Source organism: Nicotiana sylvestris, chromosome 2, assembly GCF_000393655.2.
Source record: "Nicotiana sylvestris chromosome 2, ASM39365v2, whole genome shotgun sequence".
NCBI lineage: Eukaryota > Viridiplantae > Streptophyta > Magnoliopsida > Solanales > Solanaceae > Nicotiana > Nicotiana sylvestris.
Genome location: NC_091058.1, coordinates 61,416,543 through 61,431,519, shown reverse-complemented (window position 1 = coordinate 61,431,519; position 14,977 = coordinate 61,416,543). Strand labels below are relative to the sequence as shown.

The 14,977-nt window shown below is 37.2% G+C and overlaps 1 protein-coding gene and 1 long non-coding RNA gene across 2 annotated transcripts; both read right to left on the bottom strand.

Annotated features, from left to right (window-relative positions):
• Nucleotides 1-10,074: 10,074 nt before the first annotated feature.
• On the bottom strand, nt 10,075-12,605 carry LOC104227066 (uncharacterized). The gene is made up of 2 exons (XM_009779198.2): nt 11,517-12,605; nt 10,075-10,773 (listed from the first exon to the last, which is right to left on the bottom strand). The coding sequence occupies exons 1-2, from the start codon at nt 12,138-12,140 to the stop codon at nt 10,408-10,410; spliced, it is 990 nt and encodes a 329-aa protein (XP_009777500.1). The 5' UTR covers nt 12,141-12,605; the 3' UTR covers nt 10,075-10,407.
• A 1,154-nt stretch (nt 12,606-13,759) lies between these two features.
• LOC104227065 (uncharacterized) lies at nt 13,760-14,526 on the bottom strand. The gene is made up of 2 exons (XR_711017.2): nt 14,310-14,526; nt 13,760-14,043 (listed from the first exon to the last, which is right to left on the bottom strand). It is a non-coding gene; the product is annotated as an uncharacterized lncRNA (long non-coding RNA).
• Between the last annotated feature and the right edge of the window lie 451 nt (nt 14,527-14,977).

The window sequence follows — 14,977 nt, the reverse complement described above, 5'->3', positions numbered from 1 at the left end:
GGGAAAGAAAAACTTACCGACAAAGTTTGAAATCAAAAATGGACCCCAAATCAGACTCAACTTCGAACTCTTGAGGCCGAACAAATTTTAATCAGGGTGTTCTCACATGAGAACACCTTGATTAAGGTCTATTAGACCTCAAACCCTTGTCAAGGCCGGCCGGATTCCCCAGGTGCATGTGTTCTAAGGTCTGGATTTCCAGATCCGATATTTAGGGAGTTGTGGGTAGATTCAGACCAAACCAAGCTTGGTTTGGTCACGAGGAAGGTCAGGGGAGTGGCTGATACAAAGATGGTGAGGTTTGGTGTAGATCGAGTTTTGTCTCGAATCTTCAAATCCAGATTCGAGACGATAGGAGATGATTCGAGGTTCGTGGTTAGTGGATTCGTGTTCAGGGGAGTGAGGGGGTCTTAGGGTGTTCGGGAGGTGGCCACCGGCGTTCATGCCGCCGGGTTTTGGTGGAAGGGAAGCTAGGGCGGCTTGCTAGGGTTTGGGGTTTCAGCTCGGGGAAGGAGACGAGTGAGGGGTGGGGTTCGGATAGGGGGCGTGGGGTGAAGGGTTGAGTTTATATATGGGGAGGCTGATTGGATCTGAGCCGTTAGATCAGATGATCTCAACGGCTTAGATCTGAAGCTGAGAAATGAGACGGGGTCGTTTGGTAGTTAAACAGGGTCGTTTGGTTTAAGTGAGGGGGTCGGTTAAAATGGTTATTTGGGTCGGGTTTTGAAACGGGTTACTGATAGAGGTCCTGAGCCGTTGGATTGGCCTGGACGGATGGCTCAGATCGAACGCCCTCATACGGCGTCGTTTGAATTGCTGCTTAGGCAGCCGATTTTGGACTGGATCAGTGCTGGTTGGGCCAGTTTTTGTTTCATTTCTTTTGGGCCCAACCGATTTCCTTCCCTCTTTGTTTTCTAATTTCATTTTTCTTTTAAAACAAAAAAAATAACGAAATTAAAACTAAACAATAATGCAACATTTTAACACAATTATCACAAAATATTTAAGTAAGTGAACTAAAAGCCTAGAACGAACGATGCACATATACATATGTATTTTTTGAATTTTCTTTTAACGACAGGCATTTTTGTATTTTTGTTTGATAATGTCTAGATGCAAAATGGACAGACCCACAAATGACCAACAACACATGTTACGGAAAGATCGAAAAATTGTATAGCGAATCCATTTGCCACTATTTTTATTTTCTTTTGGAGCGATTGTCCGTGAAGCAAAAATCACGTGCTTACAACTGCCAACAGACCTGACATAGTTTTTAGTGTAGGGATTTGTGCTCGCTTTCAGGCTAATCCAAAGAAATATCACTTGACTGCTGTCAAGAGGATACTGAGATATTTGAAAGGCACTGCTGATTTGTGTATTTGGTACCCTAAAAGTAGTAATTTCAATCTAGTAGGGTATGTTGATGCTGATTATGCAGGTTTCCTTGTGGATAGGAAAAGTACCTCAGGTATGGCTCATTTTCTTGGTTCATGTCTTGTATCATGGGCCACTAAAAAGCAAAATTCATTGGCCTTATCCACTGCTGAGGCTGAATATGTTACTGCTGCCTCTTGTTGTGCTCAATTGTTGTGGATCAAACAGCAGTTGGTAGATTTTGGCATTGAAGTTGGTTGCATTCCTATCCTCTGTGATAACACTAGTGCTATAAGTATGACAAATAACCCTGTTCATCATAACAGGACTAAGCACATAGATGTTAGACACCACTTCTTAAGAGATAACTATGAGAAAGGATTAATCTCCATAGAATTCTGTGCTACTGATAAACAAATTGCTGACATCTTCACTAAAGCACTGAGTAGAGAAAACTTTGAGAGGAACGGATTGGAATTAGGGATGATTAAGATCACCTAATAGGACCAGCTCAGAATGCAAAATGAAAAATAAATGAAAAAAATTGAAAAAAAAATAATTTTTTGGCTAGGAAATCTGAACTTGTGTAAATATCTAGATTAATTTTTACTCAGGCTTCATACTGTAATTAGTATACTCCTATGACATATGTTAATATGACTCACTGATATCTTACAAAATTTTATCTATTATGGCAAATTGAGCCATGTTCAAGAGAATTCTAAATGAAGAACCTGGTTCATCAGTATGAGTTCATCTGAAAGCTAAGGTATGTTTTCTATACTCTGCACAATTAGAAATATAAATATTTAAATCATGAGCAGAAGTCCTACAAATGATTCAATTCCTTATAAAATACTATCTGTTAGCTTTGAACCAGTTCCGACTGCCTTAGAACTTTAAACCACAAAAATTGCCTAAAATCTAGGGAAGCTTAACCGATCATTCAAGCCTGCAATTTCAGGTTGATTCGACCTCTAATTGACCACTGCTAAAGCTGTCATTATACATTAAATGTTTATTTCTCTTTAAATACATATTATTACCTTCTGCCATCTCCATAATTCTAAACCGTCAAAAATCCCTCTTCAATTTCATTTGCCTTCTTCTCCAAAATTCTAACTCGTCAATTCTCTCAAGAAAACAGCGATCATGACAAACCCACAACACAATCCTGGAACTCCACCATAACCCACACCCTCTGATTCATCTACCCCTCCTCCACCCAGTACATCTCCCAAATCTAAGCTGAGAAGGGTGAAAATGCTTGCTCGAAAAATAGTAGCGTCTAGGGCTCTCAAAAAGAAATTAAATGAGAAATTAAAGGAAATCCAGGTCCAAGACTCTAACTCCAACTCTAATTATGAGTCATACAAATCCTCCAGTGAGGGGGAAGGACCTGGGTCTTCTGACTCTGAAAAGGATCAAGAATCCCTTCTAAGGTAAGTTCTTCTTTGTCTAAAAATCTAGAAACTAGGTTTGTTCTGGTTGGCCTGTTAAGGATGTAGAATTACCTAAGTTACGAAGGAGTGGAGGTAAAAAAAATCAGAAAAAGAAAAAAAAAGGATGCATATGGTGAAGAGAGAGAAAATGGGAAAAGAGTGGTTGATCATTCACCCACTGCTGATTTGCCTATGCCTGCTATCTATGGGGTTGAACAAGAAAAGGTAGAAGAGAGTGGCCAGAAGTCAGGGGGGAAGTGGTTCTGGTGAAGTTGCTGAAGAGTTATTTCATCTAAGCACACAAAGAGATGAACCTGGTTTATCTACTGAAGAGACCCTATTTGACCTGTTGAAAAAGGTTAGGGCGAGTTATGATCCTAAGAAACGAAGAACTCTCACACCAAATTCCTCTATTGCTCCTAAACCCTCCAAGAAAAGAAAGGCTTCATCCCCAACAACTACTGAAATTTCATTGCCAAAGGGAAGAGCTACAAGAAGCAGGGTGAAGCAGAGTGAGAGTGATCTTCAAAAGGCTCTAGCTGAGAGTAAAAAGAAAAAGCTGGCTAAAGGAAAAGGGAAGGTTGCAGAGTCCTCATAGTCTGTGGAGGTTGAGGAGATGTATCAGGTCCATCAGGAGGAAGTTCAAACAGTGGAGGTTCAGACCCCTAAGCCCAAAAAGCCCAAGACTTCTTCCAAGAAGTCTTCCTGTGTCTGAGGCTACTGAACCTTCATTACCCTAGAGGACAAGGTCTGCAGTGAAAAGTAAACAAGTAAGAATTTCCGAAGATGAGGTATGAAGTGGAGAAGAAGTAGAAGATGATTCTGATGGTGAACAAGACAAGCTTGCCATGTTTGGTAAAAGAAATATTTTGAAGGGTATACTGCTGAAAGACCTGGTGGAACCGGGAATGATGAGAATGGTGGATGCCTTAGCTGCTCAGGGGTGGAAGGACATGGTCCTTCAGATGGATGGTAGGCTAGCCAGGAATGAGATCATTGAGTTTATGACAAATGTAGAGGTTAAGGATGGCAAGGTTAGCAGCCTGGTAAAAGGAGTTCAAGTGTCCTTTGATGCAGAAAAACTGGGAGAGATCCTTGATATACCCTCTGAAGGGTTTGATGACTATACAAGGCAAAGGTGGCCTTGTCTGGACTCCCTTCCTACTGCACTTGACATTACCAGGAGGTTCTGTGATGCTGAAGATGTGAATGAGGCTAGGGCTGTTCAGAAAATTGGAATGAGGCATTAGCACAAGGTCTTGTTTGAATTTGTCAATAAGTGCCTATTGTCCAGACAAGAGAGAAGGCATATTGTAAATTATATGGACCTAGTTCTTATGGAGTGCCTAGAAAGTGGAAGGCAAATTAATTGGACTGCCTTTATCATCAAGCTATTGGACAGGGTCATCAATGGATCAAAGGCTCATGCTACCCCCTATGGCTTTATTCTGACTACAATTTTGGATAGGTGCAATGTGCCTTTGAAGAAATGGGAAATGGCTTCAAGCAAGGATCACTTTGGCATTACACTCTGATTGCTTGTGACTATTTGGTCAATGCCATCCCAAATGAACCTGGTTCATCCAAGAAGACTCCTATTAACAGTAAAGTCAGGGCTCTTGTTCAGGAATGTGAAGCCAAGGATGCTGAGATAGCTAGGCTCAAGACTCGTGTGGCAGAGGTGGAATCTGAGAGGGACACTCTCAGAACTGAGCTTGCCAAGGAAAATGAGACGAATGATGAAATTCTTCATAATATTTTGAATCTTCTCCAAGCCCAAAACCAATCCTCTAGCTCCCCAAGCCTTAGGAATTCTAGCTTTCTAGTATCTTCAGTGATCCAGATTAGGGGTTTTTCTATCTTTTTGCTCATGGTTTAAATTTTTTTTGTTTTTCTGGTTATGGATTATGATAACAACATATCCTCTATCAATGATATCTACTGTTTTTGCTCTTGTTCTATGTTAATCTTTCCTTGATAGTTTAAATATGTTTGCTTGATTACTGATGATTAAACCATGATTGCACTTGCAGTTGCCCCAGTAGCCATGAGTACTTATTAAAATCTGGGAATCACACTTTATATGCAACTTTGCGATGATGCCAAAAGGGGGAAGAGATATTGTGCTTTACATATTCTGAATTAAGTGATATTTATAACCTAATTAACTTGGTCCTTGATAATAAGTGAATTTTCTAAACTTTGAATTGATGGTTCAGCTGAGTTCTTACAGGATCCAAGTAAGTAAAAAGCACAGAGTTTGTCATCATAAAAAAGGGAGAATTTGTTGGCCCAAGAACAGGTGAAGTTTTGAATATTTACAAAAGAACTCAGACATGGACCAGGTCCATCTTGTGAAGCACAGTCATGATCAATCTATACATGTGGGATGCACGTGAAGGAGATAAATCTAACTGATCAAGAAGCAATATCTCCTGATCTGATCGAAAAGATTGCATATTGGATAAGGAGGAAAAGACTCCTTACATAAAGAGAACACAATTTAGGAATTAGATAGTGTTAGAGTTTGAGATCATCATGAACTCTTCTATGATAGAAGAGTAGCAATTGAATCCCAGTCAAACTCTGATTACTAACTTATTAAATGTCAATGTTGTTCTCTTTTACAGGTAATGCACATAAGCAGAAGTTAAACTTAAATTGAGAGCAAAAGAGCAAGGCAATTTTACAAGCAATTTATGTGTGATTTGAGTGTGCAATCTTGAAGCTACTCGAACGAGATAGAAGAACTAGTTCCATGTGTCTATCTTTTATTCTAGTTCAATTGTAGTAGGTGATTTTACATTGTACCTTTCAGCTTTCATAGAAACAATTGTATTAGGTACCTAGAGTGTTCAAGTTAGAGTTAATCTGAAGTTGTCGCAACAGTTGAGGTTGTGTTCCACAACGGGATTAGAGTTAATCCTTAGGTTTACAAAGAGTTTTGTAAATGCTGTTTTGGCTCAGTGATTTTAGTGGAAGTTTGGGAAAATCCTACTGAGTAGTAGGTCGTGGTTTTTTCACCTTTTGAGCAAGGTGTTTTCCACGTAAAAATCTTTGTGTTCTTTATTTTCTATATTTATTATTCCGCAAATAGTAGTAGTTGGAACACCTAGAAGAACCAGGTCCTTCTATAGTTTAGTTAAGCAAAAATTGAGTACCACACAAATCACCCCCCCCCTCTTGTGTGGTATTGACACTTAAAACATCACTTATCAACATAGTAGGTTGGCCCTAAACCTGTATGTTGTTTTCTTGGGGAAAATGGAACTTCAAAAATGTTTCGCTCGTTGCAATACTATAAAAATGAATGCCAATATGCTCGCCTCCTGTATTTCTCAAATCTTTTCATTGGATTTGGCATAAATTTAACACCCCTCTCCATCAATTTTGATGCACCTCTATGCCTTTCAATAAACATCTCCGCCATCTGTTTGAATGACATATGCACTATGGCAGTGACAGACAATCCACGTGCAGACTTCAATAACCCATTGAAAGACTCTAACATATTTGTAGTCAGGGATCTCCATCGTCTGCCACCATCCGCAGCAATGTCCACTTATCAAGGTCATGTTGCATCAACCAATGATAGGCTCTTTCATTTTACCGCCTGATCGATTCCATGCGCCTCCTGAATTTGCACTCCTAATGATCATTTGCAGCCATCCACATTAAATTATGCAAGTCCTTGTTGAGATATTTCTTCCGGAAATTGGCCTTAAGGTGCCTCACACAGTAATGGTGGTATGCATACGATTCCTGCCATTCAGGCAAATGTTGTACATAACTTAATATACCACCATGCCGATTAGATATTAGACAAATACCACCATAAAATACCACCATACCGATTAGATATTAGACAAATACCTTAACGTTGTTTGACAACGTGCTCCTTCAAGTGGTTCAAAAATAGCGTCCACGACTCTTGGCTTTCATTGGCACAGATGGCAAAAGCTAGGGGAAATATTTGTCCATTAGCATCTACTGCAATGGCGATCATCACCTTAATATCATATTTTCCATATACATGAGTACTGTCTATGGATATTACTGGCCGACAATGCACAGAACCATCAATTGCTGGTTTAAATGCCCAGAACACGTATCTGAATATATATTCTGGTATTCACACACTCCGCTCAAGCTTCCATTCAACAACAGTCCCGGAGTTAAAGTGTTGCAATGCGGCCATGTACCTGGGTAGAGATGCAAATGATTTATCCCAATCACCATAAACAATTTCAAACGCACGTTTGTGCCCTAGATATGTCTTTCTTTTGGTAATGGTACACTCATATTCCTAGTGGACAGGTGTAATACACTTTTTGATCTTGTACCTTATGGACACTTCAATGTGTGGAATCAAGACAAGAGAAATCAAGTCAACATCTACGTTGAAGTAATTCACACTGAATGTGTCCATTTCACAATTATAGGTGTCAATGTATTTACCCACTTTCCACATATTTATTTTCTTCTTTATCGCACGGAGCATCCAATTACAACCCGTAAACCATACACAGCAAACAGCCTTGTATACATCCGAAGATGACTCTCATACCATTATCTCACGGCACTCTTTTACGCAGTACATTTTCACTACCCTGATTAGGTGCCCCTTATAAGGAAAAAGCATGCCCTTTGACACCACCGTTGGTCTAGATTCATCCCATATTGTTGTCCGAATTTCGTCAATATCCCTTGTGAGGGCATCCACATCTGGCATACTTGGCAAATGATCAATGTCGGGAATATGCCTTGAATGAAACGGCACATGGGACTCGCATATTCTTGGTCTAACGGGAGGTGGAGCATGCTCCCTCGTCAAATCAGGTTGGACATTCTCTTCCTCCTCCTTATCACCCTCGTCAGGGAAGGTTGTGTCATCTCTAAACTCATTGGCATAGTTTTCACAATCACTATTCTCTTCCTGAATCTGCGCATCTGCCAGATCCTGAGTAAATACGCCGTCTTCGAGCAATTGAGTAAGGACAGGACCATCAAGTTGCTCATTTTCACTGCACAACCAAAAGAAATAATGAGTTACTAAAATTGGTCAAAATAATACATATAACTTTATATATTCACTTACAAATCATAATGTGTTGATATCCCATGATGCACATTATCTTGTTGATGCTCACTCCCGAATGGACTACCATGACCCAACACACCAAAACTAGGCATATTCCAACTGGCCGTTGGTTCATAACTTGTAAAATTCATATATGGTCGGTACCCCCTGTGGAATATATGAGTGTTAATACAAATACAATACACAAAAATATACATTGTAACACAAAAAAAAATTGAAGTTTACTACTCGGTTTGTGGATTATGTATACTAGAGGAGAAATTATTTCCTCGCTCCTCATTCGCTCGTGGAGATAAGTTTAGATCCGGCCAAAATCTTTCAGTCGGAACCTGTTCGGCTAAAACTGCTCCAAAATAACCACCCGATGATTGAGGGATTTTCCTACTTTGCGCAACCTCATTATTGCAAACGTCTTCAGCCTTGACGTACATTTCCAACAGTTTTATCACAATAAATTCCCAGTATTCATCCGGAGTCCCCAAAAAATCTCTTAGAGTTTCATCTTCAATGTTAAACTCACCATAACAAGCAACCCCTTGCGGAGTCACAGAATACGAATATCTTTCGGTTATTTTAAGATTCACCGAACGTTTGTTATCGTATTCCATTGTAAGTGGCAACTTAACATGAGACTGTGGAGATAAACTATAGCTTACTAAGTTATTCGCCACCACAACCTCCCCCCCCCCCCATATAATAAAACTTTAATTCTTCGCTCTTAGACATTATGACAAAATGCAAAACAACTTATCAAAGAAAAATTTCAGAAGACTTGAAAATATTTATGAATGGATTGTTACAAAATCCTTCACCTCTATAAATAAGGCAAATATTAGTCCGGGGATTCACTTATTTGAGTTATAGCGTCCTAGCTTATTCGCTATACCCAGTTGAATTATTGTTATGTCAATTAAGCAAAGAAGAATTATTTGTGGGCCCACTTAATATGAATAGTGTTTTAGTAAAGAACGCTATAAATATAGCTTCTTCTTTTTTTTGAAAAACACTATATTTAACTGACCAAACGGCCGTTAAAGTATAGCGTTTTTTAAAAAAATACTATATATATTTTGGTCACTAAGTTTTTTTTTCATATATTTTTATTGTTTGAGTCCAAAAGAATCACGTTTTGGTTCCGGACACTATAAGTTATAATTATGATATCATACTGTTTTCTCTATCATGTTAACTTATATTTATTATTTTACAATTGTTAGAATACTGTAACTTATAGAAGTAATTATTTATATTTAGAGAAATGGTTAGATAAAGTGATACTCAGTCCCTAACAAATGAAGAAAAAAATGCTGGAATAATAACACATTGCAGCTCTTTTTAATGTCTCCCTAAAGGAAAGAAGAAAAAGATAAAATAAAGTGTATGCTTTATGTCAGAAAAGTTCAAAAAGGCTTACACATATAGCCAATAATAACTCTTTCAGTCCTGTGATGGGAAAGGGAAAGTCCAACCTTTCCATCACCTACAGCCTTTCACAAAGACTGACACCAATAATAGCACATAAATGGCCATTTTGCGATGCTAGTCAAGACCATACCAGAGATCATTGACTGGAACGTACCTTTGACCAGTCCTTTTGCCATGCCCTACACATGTTTGCTCAGAACTTTTTTAGTCAGTCTTTCCCAGTGCTCTATTTTTTTTCTCACATTTCTGAGAGGTGTAGAAAATAACACAACTTGTGTACAAAAACCAGTAAGCACAGTAGCTCTTGGGACAATTCATCTCAATTAGTAGTAGTATATTTATTCACCCCTTTTGCAATTTGTCGTGTCCTACGACAAATACATACATAATATATCTAGTTTGGCTAAAAGAATGAGTTTATGTGCCCCCATAAACTACCCTATAAATCTATTCATGGCTCTCACTAAACTGGTGGCTTCACCTATTTATTTTTCTATCAGTTTGATTGTACACATTTCGACTATTCGAGTGGATATATGCTACCTCCCACACTCTTGATTAGTGAACCAAAGATAAATTATTTTTTAAACCAAAAAAAGTAATTGTCTTGCAAAAATTAGAGATTGTGAGAACCAAAGGGAAGTGTGCAAAGGAAATGGCTTAAATTGCATTCAATGAATTTATTATGTTACAATCAGCCCTTCAACCTGGAATTATATGAGAGAATATATAGTATGAAACGACAAGCATAATTTAGGTGGAATACTATCCACAAGATTGGCAAAAATACAATAATAACAACAATAAAATTAGTGAATTCCCACAAGTGAAGTACGAGAAAGGTAGTGCGTATGCGGACCTTACTCCTATACCTTAGGAAGGCAGGGAGGTTGATTCCAAAACCCTCGCTAAGATACATGATGACAATCAAATATTCATCAGCACTGTACAATAAATTGGAATTTAATAATTATAGTCTCTCCTGTTATACCTTTAATATTTTCCTAAAGTACTTGTTCACCAAATGAGTAAGAAGAATTAATGACAATATAGCAACATAATTTAGGGAGCTGATTGGTTCTTGTTACCAGCCAAAGCAAGGATGGAATTAGCAAGTTTGTTGATAGAATCCACAAGTCCATTGATTCCTTCTCTATTGATCTCAGCTTTTGACTCCTCAATTTGCAGCCTTCTCTCATGCAAAGTTAAGAGTTCTCTGTGCCTTCTCTCTTCTCTCTCTTCACAAGACTGAATTGCTTCTGCTATAATAGCAGCACTTTTGGAGATAGCAGAGCCAACTTCTTGTGATGAGTTGTTAATGTTACCTTTTGCTGTGCCACTACTGGTTCCTTCACCACTCATTCTTCTTTTCTTGGCTGGTGAATCTGAACGCTGATCACTTGTATCAGGATCTGAGCTATCACACATCTCCAATACATAAACATATCATAAATGAAACTCCATTAATATACTAGTAAATATTGGATAAATGAAATATCACTATAAGAATCTTGAGTGATTGAAACAGTCAAAACTGTCAATGTCTTCCTAGATTGATGTGTTAGATTGAAATAAATTAAATGCAAATATATAAGATCCATATCTAGCAAGCATTAAAACGTCCCTATCCTCCCCTCCTACCAAAAGGGAACATACAAAGAGGAGAGAGAGAGAAGAAAAAAAAAGATAAAAACTTTAAAGAGGCATTCAAGAATGGTTTTGTATAGGCAGTGCAAGAACAGCTGAAATGGATGAAATTAATCTTGAAAACACTCTTGATTAATAAGCTACTCTATATTTCAAGAAAAAAAAAATAGTTTGTTCTTGGAAAGTGCTAAGAAATTTTGCTCAATAGCATGAAAGTATGTTGTCAAAGTAGGAAAAAGGATTTAAAAAAAGGTCAGAATAATTATGGGAAAACCTAGAAGGATATCAAGCAAATTAAAATCAAGATTCAAAATGTAACGGGGCAAAAGAACTTTTATTTCTCTCAACCAAAGTCAAATAATATAGTTTACTACTTTATATCCAAGTCATGGGGTTCAGAAAGCAACAAACAAAGCAAATGAGAGTGGACGGACTTTAAAACAGTATAGTATAGTAGCTAGTTAAATAGGACCATTTACAGTGTATTGTAATGAATAAGAAAAGTTGGAGATAAGAGTAGCTACTGTGGGAAAAGGATATTGATCAGTGTAAGCAACATCAGAAAGTTGATGGGCTGCTGTTTGTGCTACTACTGTTGTTGGTGGTAATGGTAATGGTAGTGGAGGAAGTGGCAAAGCTGCAATTTGAGGTTGAGTAGATTGTTGTTGCAATGTAGGAGGCAAAGAAGCAGGCAACATTCTTTGACCTTTTCTGTCCACAACTTCAACTAATGCCTCATAAATCTCAGGCAACATATTAGTAGGCAAACTTTTTTCTTTCCTTTCATTCTTCTCAATCTTCCAATAAGATCTTATAATTTCTTCTCCACCTTCTGCTGCTTTTTCAGCCTCTCTTCTTTCATATTCTCTAACTTTCTTGAAATCTCTCATGAGATTATCCCATTTGTCATTACACTGATTTTGGCTCCTCAAACAAGAATTTCTCCAACAATAGTCCTCTACCCATTTCCATCTTAGCTCTGTTGGTTTTCCCCTTTCATTAATATACCCTTGCCTTTTGTTTCTCCTTTCATCGTCCATTTTCTTCGCTTCTATAAGTACCATAGTTTCTTGTACTGTCCAATTCCCTTTCCTATAGTCTCTCAACATACTACTCCCGCCTTGATCACCCACCAAGATGTTATCCATGCAAAAATATATAACAGCAAAAAGAAGAAAAGGGTGTTTTTTGTTTAGCTTGTTTTTGCAATATATTTGAAAAGAAGAAGTATGGTATTTTGGGGTATATGATGGTTTATGTATGGTTTTGAAATTTGGAAATGGAAATGATGAGAAGTAGTGAAGAGCAATCTCTTTCTTCTTTTCTTACTGCATATTTAACTATCTTTATTATAGCTAGCTCCCCCTAGCTCAAAAACTTAATCTTGAAAAGTGTAAGTTTCAAACCCAAGACTAAGTGATTCAAGCAAATATGTATGGCCATAAAGATATGAGAAAAGAGGTGATAGAGAGGAGTTAATCTAAGAGATTGGGAGGGGCTTGGAAGGAAAGACTACTTAATGGAGAAAGAGAGAAGAAAACTACTACTCCGTAATGAAGAAAGTGTGTCCATTATAAGAAAAGGCCAAAGAAATCCATTCAAACTGACATATCCACAACCCCCAAAAAGAATTCACTCAGCGAGAGGGAGGGAGGGGTGGACTGTGAAGTGGGGTATAGGGGGTTCGGTGTGGGTCGGGGGTGGGGACTAGGAAGAAGGCTTCTGGGGCTAACTAGTCATTTGCTGCATGTAATTTGATGAGCATAAACACATACGTCACCACGTGGTTAATAGCTTGTTTGGCCAAGTTTTTTTTGAGGCAAAAGCACTTTTTTGGGGTCAAAAATACTTTTTTTCTAAAATTAAGGTGTTTGGCCAAGCTTTTGAAAGGAAAAAAATGCTTTTAGAGAGAAGCAGAAGCAGTTTTGGAGAAGCAGAAAAAAGTAGCTTCTCTTTAAAAGCATTTTTTTGAAAAGCACTTTTGATAAAAATACACTTAGAAGCAGTTTTTTAAAGATTGATCAAACACTAATTGCTGCTCAGAAGTGTTTTTCAAATTAATTAGCCAAACATAAACTGCTTCTCACCAAAAGTACTTTTGAGAAAAGCACTTTTGAAAAAAACACTTCTCAAAATAAGCTGATTTTTGCAACTTGGTCAAACGGGCTATAAGCCAACAACTAGCCATAATAACACCAAGACTATTTTGCACATTTTTTATAGGAGTAATTCATAAAAAGGAAAAAAGGCTAAAAGTACTCATTCGTTTCGTTTCATGTAAAGGCGGATGCAGAACCCCCAATTTTATTTGTAAAGGTGCATTCATATATATATAGGGACAGGAGCATGAGTTCGCATGCCTCGTGCTCCACATAGATACACCACTAATTTCATGGAACACTATTACTAATTGGAAGGTTAGAATTTTTTGTTTGACTATCATTTTTCAAGTACTATATTTTAAATTATTAATTATTGAAATATATTATTTTAAAAATATTATTATTATTTCAAAAAATAAAATATTTTTGTCTAAATACACATCAAAATTTATTTAATTTGCATTTCATACTCGAACATGCCACACAAAGTGAAATAAAGAAAGTATTATTCATTAAAAGGTTAAATGTGTGAGTAATTTCATAAGTCTATATGTTGGAAAAATAAAACGTAAATCGAAGTTTCGAAATCTTTGTTCTTAGTTACATCACTCTGTATGGTTGGAAATATACTCTAAGAGTCAATTGCAAGGTATATGATAGAGACATTTTTCTAATTAACAATCATGATATTATAAATTGGAATAAGCTTTCAAGCCAATTACAAAAGAGATATGATTGGATATATTTTGTAAACAATCCTATTTGTAGTTTAACAAATCAATAAAGGCATCCTTCATCCCATAATGTGACATGTCTTTCTATACTTCTTTATTGGATCAACCAACTGGATCATGGCAGAGGCGGCCCAAAAGGTCCTGGAGGCCCGTAAAAGCCCATTGGGCCCTTAAAACAGTCTTGTAATAGCCAGCAACAGCAGAAGAAGCTCAGGCTGTACAAATTTAAACATTTCAAAACATTAAGTTAAGTTCAATAACAATAAGCTTAAGCATCAATAATTTGATGGTGAATAATATTTAAATATTCAAGAAACACAAGCTTATAGAAGAATAGCCAAATAAAAACAAAGCAAAACCAAATTGTTTTCTAGTCCAAAGATTTTATTTTTATTTTTTCTCCTCAAAGATTCAAAAACAATTCGAAACACATCAAAATTTTTGAAATATAGAAGAAAACTATTGGTTCCAAATGACTTACCAAGAACCTATAAAATCACATAAACCACCAAAGAAGCCACAAGGTCCTGGCATTGGGGGTCCTCCGAGACCTAGAGGAGGACCCCATCCGGGTCCTGGTCCTAGCCCCGGTCCTCCTGGTCTCATAATTTCACTTAGGCTAGATTAACCAAACCTAACCAAATCCCTTATACTAACAATCACAATGTTGGAACAGCTTTAGTTTACTTTCAATCTTGAGCTGGAACTATATATATATATATATATAGGTATTAAGTTACTAAATATATAATGCTCTCATCTACCATTCTCTATTCTACTAGTCAAAAGGTAATGCTTGACCTAATCTTCCTTTCATCTAAGTATGCACACTTCTAGTGCATGCAAGTATCTTAACCTGAATATGGTTTTGCTTTTATTATTATAGATTATGTAAAACGAGACTAGCAAGTAAAAGAGTGTTAAGGAGTTTCCTACAAAAAATTCGTATTGACTAATCAGTCACAGACCAAAGAGAGAGTTGTGAAGTCGACTTGTTTACGCATGAACAACAATTCTACTACTTTTTTTTTCCCATGTTTCTTTTAGCATCCTATATAAATTTCTTTAACAAAAAGAATGGTGAGAAACATTTTGCATTAAATGTGAAATAACTCATATATAATTATGCGAGAACTTGACTAAGAAAGT

Bases quoted from the DNA above. Each gene is read 5' to 3' on its own strand.
- LOC104227066 (XM_009779198.2), bottom strand. From the start codon at position 12,140: ATGGATAACATCTTGGTGGGTGATCAAGGCGGGAGTAGTATGTTGAGA. The intron at 10,774-11,516 runs GTAGCTACTCTT...TATGTATTGGAG, and splicing joins ATCAATATCCTTTTCCCACA to ATGTGTGATAGCTCAGATCC.